Genomic DNA, 12,519 nt, shown 5'->3' on the forward strand with positions numbered 1-12,519 from the left:
CGGGGGAGGAAGCTCCTGGTTTCAGATCGGCTCAGCTCCAGCTGTTGCAGCCACTTGGGGAGTGAACCAGCACATGCAGGATCTGTCTCTCCTTCTATATGTATATCTGACTTTCCAATAAAAATAAATCTTTAAAAAATGTAAAACTCATATCTTATTACTCAATTCCAAGTATTATAATAGTAGGTACTTGAATGAAATACTGTTATATGCACTCAAAATATATTCAAAGATGTTTACCATTTACTACAGCACTGTTTGCAATAGTGAAAAAAATGAATAAATGTCTATAAGGAAGTATTTCTGAAAAGTCTCCTAATTCATACAATGAAACACTATGCTGCTATTAAAAATAAATCTTTATGAACCAACATGGAAATTTCCCAAAGACATATTGATTTAATAAAAGCAGCTACAGAAAAAACATACACACATATATAACCCTACTTTTCAAACTAGGAATATATATTTTCTTTAATAAAGAGACTATAAGTTTAAACTCTAACCTGTTAGCAGGGATGACCTGTGGATAAGAAATGCTAAAGAGGACATTTCTATATCTTGCTCTAAATACTTATTATATGAACATTTTAAAATCATAGATCCATATTTATGTATTTTTAACAAGCAGTAACAGCAAGCCAACTGCATTTTTGTTTGTTCCATTCTCATGAGACCAATCTAATACACTTGGAAATGACTTGCTTTCAGGGCTAATTCCTTTGTACTTGCAGAGTCTTGAGTGAGCTTCTAATTGTGGTTGCAGGGTCGTCAGGCAGCAGCTGACAGTGGCTGTGCAGGACACTGAGTGCCCTGGTCCATCTCCAAGCTTATCCCTTCTCATGTCTTGGATCACCAGCAATAACAGCAATGTGTTCTAAAAGCTCTTTGCTCAAGTAAATAAATTCTGATGGTCCTTGTCAAATTACATCCATAACAAAGTATAGCTGTGGCTGCAAGATGTGTGCTTACATCCCAATTAGTATTCACGCCCTTGGTGAGTGACTTCTGGAATAAGTAGTTTGCATTCAGACTCCTAAGTAAGGACCTAGACCCCACAAAATCAGCAGCTAGAGTTTTTCCTCTTTTTCCCTTTCCCTGTCTCCATCCTGGCCCTTTCAAGCTAACCGTCCATGGCTCATCAAGGTGGGACACAGAACAAAAACCTGATCATGAGTCGCCTGGAATCAACAGTGAATTAATGCAATGACAACAAAAGAAACACTATCAGTATACACACAAAGGAAAATCCAACCACACTGCATACATTTTGGTGTGCAGTTTATTTTTGTCTGGAATCAAGTCCATATGAAGGCAATTGCCAAAGTAGCCTTTATTGATTTTGAAAAACTGGCTGCTTCTGCCTTGCAAAATCCAAGCCAGTAATGCAGGAGACATCCCTATTTCCATATGCAGGAGAGGAGCTGTCTAGGCAATGCCTTCTGACTGATGAACACGGGAGGATCCACATCATTTCAAATACGAATGCTAACACATCAGTACCCACAGATCATCAGCCAGGTCCTCTGGCATCACTGGCAGGCATGCATCATTGCAAAGTACCACCTACTTGGCAGCATTAGCACTAGGTCTCACTATGCCTGCATCTTCTTATTCTAGAACGGAAGATAAACTAGGCATTTAAATGCATCTAATATTGATGCTTTATTTTCATAAGTCATCAATAAGAGAATGATTTTAATACATTTATTCTCATGTGATTAATAAAACACTTTCAAAACATTCTGTACATTTCAAGCCACTCAGAACTGCATTACATTTCTATAAATGTGATTTGTTGGGATGAGGTGCCAAGATGTCTCTGTACAAAGATGTACAATATGTACAGTCACCATAAGTGCAAGCTGTGCAAAGCAGAGTCTAGAACACTAACTCATGCCAAGGCTTAGAAAAACATCCAACACGTAAGACTAAAGCATTGTGGTTGTTTCCCCTGGGCAATGGTTACTTTATAAACAGATATATGTATACGTCCTAGACAAGGGGCCGCCTGACACCTCAGCTCAGTCAGCACCATGCAGCTGACTACTCACACGACACGGCTGCTCTCCTGCATGCCTCTGGAGCGTGCCATTCGGCCAAGTCCGACAGTTCTCACTGAGGTGCCGTGGCTGTAGCCGCTTTTGCCTGCACCACAGCAACAGCAGGAGTTTTAAACTTGGGGAGGTAAAGGCCAAACTTGTTTTCGATGCCAGCGAAAGTGGCCGTGGCGAGTCTGTATCCACCGACATGATCAGGATTGGCAGGGGGCAGGTCCGCGATGCGTGACTTGGGCGTGGGTTCTGAGCCGGAGGGTTTGCTGTCGAGGCGAGAAAACCCAACAGTTAGCCTGCTCAAGACTGCTGAGGTTGGTTTACAACTGAACATTTTCATCTTGACCCCGTGTGCCACAAAGAATAACTTCTGTCTCAACTAGTTCCATGTTGCCCATGCTGCATTAGCTGTAACTGATACCTGCTCTAAAAGCTATACATAATTGATGTGGGACAGAAATGGCCTGTTTTAATGCTGATACACCTACATCAATAGATTCACAGAAATAAGATCAGAAGAAAATATACTCAGTTTTAGTAAATAGGACGATGGATGACTTTGATATTTTACTGTTTTCCAAATGTTCTGAAATAAGCATAAAGTGGTTATATAATTGTTCACACTTTCATATTTTCATAACATATAGTTCACTTATTTTCACAAGTGTGCATTTTTCTTTTCAAAGCAGATTCCTGTAGATTACCACTAAAAATGTGTACAGAGAAGTAGATTCAGCTGTTTCCTTTAACAGAAGGCTAGAAACACAGAAAAGCCCGAAGCTTAACATCTTCACAATGGAACTGTAAGACGAATGTTGTCACTTTCTGTGTAGGTGCCTTCCCCACGCAGAAATCTAATTCCCCAGTTGGCCTTGGAGCAGGAAATTACAAAGCTGTTATGAAGTGAGGGTTCTCAAATAGCATTTAAGTTTTCTGCTTTAGCTAATAGTTACTTGCTTTGGGTACAGATTCTCCTTCCAGCAAAGTCAACAAGGAATTCCTCTTTTCCCCACTGCCGACATTTCCAGCGCTCGGTGAGCTGCAGGCAGCACCATGGTCTACCCTCCAGTGATCACACCCAGAGGTACAACCTGCACGTGACACTTTTTTTTTTTTTTGCAATAAATTATCTCTAAGAACAACTTTACCTAGCTGATAATAAATTATGGGGGGGGGTAAATTAAATATCAGAGTTGCAAAAGGACTTGGGCCTTTCAAAAACCATTCACAAAATTGTTACCAGCACACATTTATACTACTTCTGGTGAAAAGGCCACATAATCTAATCCACATGATGAACACAGAACTCCATAAAGCTCAGGATTTACTTTCACTAAAAAAGACGATTGTTCATGAAACATTTCCATTGATCATCTCCTCAGGCTTTTCCCAAATGGTTGTTTAATACACTCTGCATGCTTCTGCTTGTCAAGATCTCACTCTGCTGACCCCACAGCTTCTTAAGGCTGACGTCTTAAATGCATTGGTCTTCAAGGGTTCCGTCTTCTGGCTAAGAATTTCAAGGGTGTCTTTGTAGAGCAAACATTTTCATGTTCTTGATGATTGAGCAGCCATACTTACAGGCCTCCAAAATCAATGTAGAACCACCGCTGGAGAAGTTCATAGGTGACGAGGGTAACACCAAACTGGGGAGAGGACCGAAACACCCGGGCTGCAAAACAGGGGCAGGCACAGCGCAGACTGAGAACCAGCAATGACGAGGCAAAGACACACGGCAAGAAACACGCAGAGGGACAGGCTTGCCAGCCAGCCGCTCTGTGGGGCCTGCACCTACCTGCAGTGCCTTTCCAAAAGGCTGAGGGCCCTTCCTCCCGAAGAATCTTCCTGAAACAGTCAATGACCCCACTATAGGTGGTCTGGCCAGCCCGGGCAGCCACCTGCAGCCTTGTCTTGATGACATCAGCGGGGGTCACCAGGGAAGCAGCAGGCACACCTACGGTGGAGTCCGGGGAGAAGCCACATTTAATGTATTCAAAAAACGTCTCAAGGACAGAGAACCAGCTAACACTGGACAAACAATAACATCTACAAGTTCAACCACCTAGGGGAAACTCAGAGTTGCCTCAATTCATGTCAGGACACCAAAAATACAAAGGTCTGTGAGCTGCTTCAGTATGGTGAGGACCAAATCACATTAATGTTTGAGTTAACAAAAATGCCACATGACACGAAAGAACAGTGAGAAGGGGGGGAAATAGAGCCAGATTCGGTACAGTTCCCAAGTGTTCCCTTTTGGTTTCAATCATTTTACCCTTTTTTTACTTTCTAAAATAAGATTCAAGTCTTTTCATGCATAGTAAGTAAGAGAATAATGCTAACTTAATAAGCTGCTGAATGGCAGCTGACCCCAAACCGGTGCGTTGCGCCGATTCTGTGTGAGGTGTCAACACTCACCACCACTCACCTGTTGGCAGGGCTAAGTTGAGAGTTGGCTGTGACTGGCTTCAGACATGCTTACGTGACGGAAGTCATTACAACTGATGCAAGAGGAGGTCGGGTGAACTGTTAAGGAACAACTGGCCCTCCCATCCTCCCCAGAGCCAGAGCTCCCTGGGGCCGGGTGAAGAATTATCAGCAGCGGGCCAAAGAAGATGGCTTTCACAACCACATCTTTTTACTTATAAAACAGGGAACAAAGGAGCTCCCTAACCTTCCCCAGAGGGAGGAAATTCAATTTGGCCTGAACATCACTACATCATCGCTAGGCAGATGGAGCTGGCGGGCCTTGCAGGGAGCTCTGTTAGAGCACGATGCAAATGCCGCACCCTATTCAGATGAAACTCGGTAAATTGCCTGCCTGGGTAGGTGGGATGCTGAATACACTCAGTGCCTGCTGGCAAAGCTTTACTGGTAAAAATTAGGGACATTCATCTCTCATTCTGAAAACTGACATCAAATGTCTGTGGGCGAGAAGCTGGTGGCAACGTGGGAAATGTTTACTTGGTTCCGTCATCCACTGGCAAACGGCTGCCCACAGCTAGACCATCTTCCTGGCTGTCCTTTGCTGCTGAGCAAAAAGTGCAGGGAACAGCTTAGAGGGAAAATGTTGGCCCCCATTTAAAACCAGGAGACTAGTCAGTACCTAAAAAGGGGCTGCGCAAACACTCATGCCAAGGCAGAGCAGCAGAGTAATCTCCTGGCTTCTCAATGCACATCTGACTGAAATTACAAACGCCCACAGACAAGGTATGCTGAACCCCAAATGGGCTCAAAGTTCCCTGCAGGAGATTTAAATCATCGCAACTCATTGCCTGTCATCATAAGCAGAAACAGCAGCATGGCTCATCCCAACACTCTCAGAACCAAGGTCTCTCAGCACACCCCAAGCATGGCACACTCCGAGGCATGCCTGGGTGGGCTGGCTGTTTAACCAGGGCTACCAAAAGAGATGCCACTGAACACTCTCAGCCACACTGAGCTCAAAAACAGCTCCTTGCTGGCCACAGGGAGAGCAAACACGTCCTCTCCTTCCTCGGCCATTTCTGATTGCAGTGTTGGTACAGCCAAAGACACTGGCTCTCCCCTTCTATTCCAAGTAAGCTCTTTCTACCTCAGGAGTAAGGCTGTGCCTGAGAGGAGAGGGAAGCATCTTAAGACATTCTTGTGTGTGTTTAGGCCCTCTCTGACAAGGAATCCCCTCCGTGTCTAATTTAGTATCTCAGACTGAAGTTTTCATTCATTCCCCAGTTACTGAGTTCTTCTTATTATGACTAGGTTGGCTAATATGTCACAAACAGAATGACACTCATGTCCTAGAATCCTGCAGTAGAATAGAGCACAGAACTCAATGTGAACAAACCACAAATAAAGGCATAGCGTTAAGAGTCAGGAAAGATGAGAACTGAGTTGGGAGTGGTTTGCGAAGGGTACTACTTCTAGGTCTAACGAAGGTGATGACAGGAAGAAGGGGAACAGCTTTGTGAGGCAAACTCAATTTTGAGTCAAATCATGTAGATTCCAACATACAAAGACAGTAAAGGCACGCTAGACCTATGCATAGCATGAGGTATAACCAAACAACTGATTTGATGAGGAACTTTTTCACCTTAATGCTTAGCTTGGCTGCACCCAAGGTTTCAGGGCACAGGAGGCTAAGAAATGCATTAATGATGAAAGCCCAATTTAGATGGGCATATCTAATTTGGCTCAGAGTTGCTAAGCTGCATTAAGCTGTTTATCCACATTATGCAAATGTAATTAACGCTCATCAGAATTATACCACATCCCACAAAGGAGAAAAAACGATCATATTTAAACTAAGTCAGAATCAAACAATAACCCTTCCAGAAACAGAGGGAAAAGTACACGGACATTCTGTATCTCTTCAAAAGGAAGAGAAAAAGGATTCTGACGGTTACAAACAATTGTGTAGTTACCTGCCATGGCCCCAGCTGCAAGCAGATTCAAGCCTCCCACGCGTCCATTTTCATCAGCCAGAAGTAGTTTGCAATGAGCATAAACAGGGAAATAGATTGCAGAAAAGGGAATGTCTCGGAGGAAACACGCTTTGGCACCCTGTCACACAGAGAGGAAATCGTTTAAAACAGTGGGTAAGCAAGTGCGAACGCCCTGATGGGACGCAGAGGGCTCTCCGTGACAAAGCTGAGGTGACCCTCAAGCAGCACTAAAAGGAATGTGGGCAGGAAATGGCAAGGACACAGGCCTCAAACACGCAAGGCTCACAGCTGGGGAAAAGATGGCGCGTCCTCAAGTCCTGAGCTTGGTAACTCAGACGGCCAGAATCTGACAAAGCAAGACTTCTCTGGTATTTCTTGCAGAAATTCAAAATTTTAAAAAACAATCAATGTACATTTTGTTGTGGTAATACCACATCTCTCTTTTTAACAAATATTTAAGTGTGCAGGATAATATTAATTATCAGCAGAACAATGCTGTGTGGCAGAGCTCCATAAGTTAATGCTGCACGATGAAACTCAGTACACACAGCACTACACATAATTTAAGGATAATAAGAAATCAGTTCCCAAACCTCGAAGCTGACTGATTTCCATAGCTCAGGCAGGGGGAGGGAGTAGGAGGTTAGATTTAGAGTCCCCAAGTCAATAGCTGCATTTTGAAGTAACCAACGAAGGCAGTGTGCACAGCTACAAACAAGGGTGGGCACTGTGTCACAGCAAGTTAAGTTGCTGCTTAACATGCACACATCCCATTTCTGAGAGCCCAGAATCAAACTCTGTCTCTACTTTCAATCTAGCTTCTTGCTAATGTGCCTGGGCAGCAGCAAATAATAAACTCAAATAGCTGATTCCTGCTACCCACATGGGAAACTCAATAGAGTTCCAGGCTCTTGACTTCAGCTCGCCCAGTCCTGCTCGTGGTAGGTATTTGGGGTATGAACCAGTGGATAAAAGATCTCTTCCTCTGTGTCACTCTGCCCTTCAGATACTTTTTTTTAAGCTAACAAATGACCAATTCAATCTACATCTGTTTATAGTCCCCACAGTGCCAGCATAGAAGCTACTGACCGATAAAGGCAGTTAACTATTATAGGGAAAGGGAAAAAGAAAGCACAAATCTTTCCTCTATTTTCCATAGTGGAGAATCGGAAGCAGTCCAGACAAAATATTTTAGCAGGTGGTTTCTATGGGAGTAAAAAACACCCATGAACAGCTGGTCGCAGTAATTAAGATCACACGAACACCTCCCTCGGCTGTGTCAGTAGCGCACGCTGTCCTATGGTGCAGGCCTTTATCTAGCTAGGTAAATTCTGTACCTTGGCACTGGCTTCCCTAACGGCTCTGTTTGGAACAGGCAAGCCTAAACACTTTCCAGCTTTCAATGAGAATTCAAAAACAAATAGGAATTAGGAATAGGCTGGGAAGAAAAAGTATGCACAAAACTCTGAGATTATTTAAAGGTTTCCAGACAGTCCTGTAGCTATGTGAATCTAATGTAGAGAAATTCTAATTCCTAATTTGCAGCTATAAAAGCAAATTTACACATTTCTGTGTGATGGATCTATAAATAAATCAAATGCTGTGGAAACACAGTTGCCCACAGCAGCTAAATTTACCCAGTCTCTCTTATACCAGGCAAAGGAATGGAAAGAAATACTCTCCCTTGTTTAAGAAAAATAATAGCTTCTGCTCCATTACATCTGATCTGTAATGATGGGAGTAAGCATACCTGCAGGGAAGGGATCTGTTGACTGGCATTTCGCTAAACTACAGTACACTCTGGTGTGGTGGTGTTGTTGTGGCTGTTTTAATGGAATTAATTACTGACAAATCCTACCACTTAACTTCTTGAAGACCTGAATCCTACCAAACTCCACTACTGTTTTACTGCGGTCAAATTATTAAAACAAAGAGAGGCTCCTATTGGGAAGATAACAATAGAAATAACTCAGACGTTTGAAGTCCTAAGCCAGTCCAAAAGGGAACACCAAAGAAACTTTTCCCAAACCCTCATCAAATGAGAGGCTGTAAGCCTGAAACCAGCAGGTGCACCTCCCTGCCGGCAGCTTCATAAAAGCCTGAAGATGGCCACAGCAGAGCAGGCTTGTATATCCCAGGGCCTCCAATAGAAGAGTCCTGATTTCTTCTTTTTTGTTTCATTTTTCTACTCCACAGACTGCCCTGCTGGACAAGATTGTTTTTCAACCTGGGCACAGGGAGTGAAGCAGGGAGGCTGTCTCTGTGTTCTTTCACGTTTCTGTTGACTACATTACACCCTGCTATTACCATGCCCATGGTATCTACGCACCTTATATAGACCAAAAAGTCCCAAGTCCCGGAGCACATTCAAGGCACTGACTCTGGGTCCCGTGGTGATCTCTCCGGCTACCTGCAGGCGAATCTTCACTATCTCCAGTGGGTTAGTGAAGATGACCTGGGAGCCTCCCGCCTGCAGGGAAAGGAGAAAAGAGGCAATTCCCACATCAGAGCTTGGCTGGCCACATAAATCAGGAAAAAAAAAAAAGAATCCCCAGTTCCTGTTCTCTTTACACCTCCCTTTTTTGTGGAATGAGCATGGCATGACTCAGTGGATGACGGAGCGTGCTGGCTGCTGGTCCCCACTTCAGTCTTGGGTCACTCTACCTCAGCATTTATTGGAAATGTCAAGACTGTTTCTCATCAGGTCTTTCCAGGATCACCCTAGCCACACATTCAAAGCACCAACACTAACAACCCATGCAGAGCAGGGTTCTCCCCAGTGAAAGGGAAAGTGATGGTAACAAACTGGTTATCTTTACACACTAGAGTTAAATTCAGATCCTCCCGTATTGCTTCACCCTTGTTATCAGTAAGCCTTCTCTTGGGCCCAGCCACTAGCTTGCCTGCCTTGGATTGCAGAGCGATTAACATAGCCTGGTCCCCACAGGGGTGCGTTAAGTCAGACTCCTCAGGTTCAGATCTAAAAGGTATTATCCTGTGCAAAACTCACAGAGACTGGCGCACAGCCACAATCATAAAATAAAAGGAAAGGATTTAGCAAGACAAATTTCAGTATCATTTCAAGACAAAACCAAGAAAACTCTGCAAGGCAGTACTGGGAAATGGACCACCTAGTTACCGTGAGTATATCACCCTCAGATCAAAGCGACTGTCTGGTGGTGAGTGACACAGATTTAAATTTGGATGAGAGTCCATTTGCATCTGAAATCTGTTAAGAGATTAGCAGAGGGAAAAAAAGTATTCAACTATTACCAACTCCTTTCCTCGGTTTTTGAAAGAAAGAAAAAATGCGTATGTGTCATGACTAGATCATAAACATTTCTATTTCCTTTCATGACATGAAAAAAAATCTCATTTATACATCTTCCTGTTAAACTATAGCCATTTACATTAACTATAACCATATTCATATAATTCTACTATATAATCCTTACAATGCACATCACACACAGAATATAATATATATGCTTCATTAGAGCCTTGTAACTCCTCCACGTGTGTAGATTGACAACAAACTGGATGCCAGGCAACCCATATGCAGCCTCCACGCTCAACTTCATTCAGTCACGTTCCTGCTCATTGATCTAAAACCAATGACCTTCCCAGACCCCCCTCCCAAGGGGTAGTAGTGAGGCTCAGCCTGTTTTTTTCCTAACTGCCCTTGGGCTACAAAACCCCCAACTACTCCTGTTCCAGTCATGACCCCTGACTTCTTTCAACATCCACACTTGCCAACCCTGACACTGGATTCCTTTCCTCTTCACGGGCCCTTCATTGTTCTGGAGTCCCCAGGGCCCTAATTCCCTTTTTGTCCACCTAGCAGGGAGATGCAGCAATTTGCCTTCTCTCCCTCTTGGCTTCCTGTAACTCCCCAACTCGACACAATCCAGACCACTGACACATAGATCCCCCAACGACGTACTGACCCAATTTTACATGTTGATTTGCCTGTATTTCTTTCCTTTAATCTATTGCACTGCAGGCAGAAGGAAGCATTTCAGTGTTTCAATCTAAGCAAACAATACTTTCAAAAGGATTGCTGGGTGAAAAATTATGTTAAAATGATAATCCAAGTAATTGCTCCTGGAGCTAAAGACCAAACCAATTCAAAAAAGTTTACTACTTTCCTGAAATCTCTTGTTTAAATAATAGTTTGAAGACTATCTTTGGGAAAGTGTGCTTTATATTCTAAGCTAAGGCAGACTTTAAAAAAAGAACTGCAAATTTTGATTATAATCCTACAAATTCACTACTGCCAGCCAGTGGCAGCCCCTGGGTGCCAAGTGTTAAATGTGCACATTAGGTTTAAATAAATACAAAGTTCTTCCATGTTTTTAATCACTAGTGAATTGCAACACCCTGTAGAGTAGGAATACTCCAATCTGCATTCCCTACCCCACTCCACAGTTCCATATTCCCCTGCTTCCTCTCACAGGCCAGTGGGATTGCCAGCCTGTTGTGATCTGTACTTTTTAAACATCTCTTCAATTTTCTTACCTGAGTGTACAAGTAACCAGTTTTCTACTGAAAAGTTACAATTAAGGATAGGAAATAACTGTATTTTACAACATCTACATACTAATTGTTATATGCTTTTGAGATTAGTTTACCTAGCACACACTAAAACCCAACAATGTATCAGACAAACATAAATCTAAACTACTATGCATTTATAAGCATATGTAATTTGACAGGTAAACAAGTTAGAAACAATGACTACAGCAAGGCATACATATGTGTTTAATACCTACATAATCTATCCTGTTGAAGAGGGAAACTGCTAGCGACTGCACAGTTTGTATATGCTTTAAAAATTAGCATGTTTTTTTAAAAAAGATTTATTTTATTTTCATTGGAAAGTCAGATATACAAAGAGGAAGATCTTCCATCCATCAATTCACTCCCCAAGCTACCACAATGGCTGAAGCTGCTCCAATCTGAAGCCAGGAGCCCAAAGCCTCTTCTGGGTCTCCCACACAGGTGCAGGGACCCAAGGCTTTGAGCCATCCTCCACTCCACTCCTAGCCACAGGCAAGGAGCTGGATGGGAAGCGGGGCCGCTGGAATTAGAATCAGAGCCCATACGGGATCTCAGCACATGTGAGGCAAAGACCTTAGCCACTAGGCTACCAAGCCAGGCCCAGCATGCTTTTTTTTTTAAAAAAACCTTGTGATAGACCTACAAACAGGTAGGCAAATAATACCCTGAAACACTGAACAATTTTACAAAATATAAAGGTTGTTTTATGATTTATCTCAAACTCTGAGTGTTTATAACACAGAGAAACACACATGACAAGCAAGCACTGCCCTTTGTCAAAGCCCGAGGTTAATCACTATCCATCTATACACATGATGCTGGTGTCACAGTGAGGAGCACGATCCTAAATTAGTACATCTACACTTGGAAGAAATCTAGCAATCTAGAAACAAGGATTATGATGTTATCATACCCTTTAATCGAGTATCTCCCTTCTGAAAAACAAATACAGGGAAATATACATTATATCATCAAATGAACAGCTTTGTAAAAAAAAGTAGCTCTGTTCACAACAAGCATGGAATATGTAAAATATAATAAGGTCACATTTCAATGAAAAAATATAATATTGTTTACTATTTTAACAGAACAAAATTATACAAACAAAATTCAAATGCACAATAAGAAAACAGCTGAACCTAGTGCCATAGCCTAGTGGCTAAAGTCCTCACCTTGCACGCACCAGGACCCCATACGGGTTAAGTTCATATCCTGGCTGCCCAACTTCCCTTCCAGCTCCATGCTTGTGGCCTGGGAAAGCAGTTGAGGCCAGCCCAAGGCCTTGAGACCCTGCACCCACATGGGAGGCCCGGAAGAAACTCCTGGCTCCTGGCTTTGGATCAGTTCAACTCTGGCTGTTGCGGTCACTTGGGGAATGAATGAACAGACAGAAGACCTTCTGTATCCTTCTCTGTAAATCTGACTTTCCAATGATTAAAAAAAATAGCTGACTACCTATACATATGAGAGCATTCTAAAGAATGCAT

The 12,519-nt window shown here is 42.9% G+C and overlaps 1 protein-coding gene across 2 annotated transcripts in view; it reads right to left on the reverse strand.

Annotated features, from left to right (window-relative positions):
• Positions 1-1,264: 1,264 nt before the first annotated feature.
• Positions 1,265-12,519, reverse strand: part of SLC25A12 (solute carrier family 25 member 12) — a 98,843-nt gene continuing 87,588 nt past the window's right edge. For both annotated transcript variants that reach the window (XM_004577065.2, XM_058664621.1), the window contains 5 exons: positions 8,802-8,942; positions 6,452-6,590; positions 3,850-4,008; positions 3,636-3,726; positions 1,265-2,320 (listed from right to left, as the gene is read on the reverse strand). In XM_004577065.2, the coding sequence (XP_004577122.2) occupies positions 2,116-2,320; positions 3,636-3,726; positions 3,850-4,008; positions 6,452-6,590; positions 8,802-8,942 (735 nt within the window). In that variant the 3' untranslated portion in view covers positions 1,265-2,115. The remainder of the gene's footprint in view (positions 2,321-3,635; positions 3,727-3,849; positions 4,009-6,451; positions 6,591-8,801; positions 8,943-12,519) is intronic.

Source organism: Ochotona princeps, chromosome 5 (assembly GCF_030435755.1).
Source record: "Ochotona princeps isolate mOchPri1 chromosome 5, mOchPri1.hap1, whole genome shotgun sequence".
In the NCBI taxonomy this organism is placed as follows: domain Eukaryota; kingdom Metazoa; phylum Chordata; class Mammalia; order Lagomorpha; family Ochotonidae; genus Ochotona; species Ochotona princeps.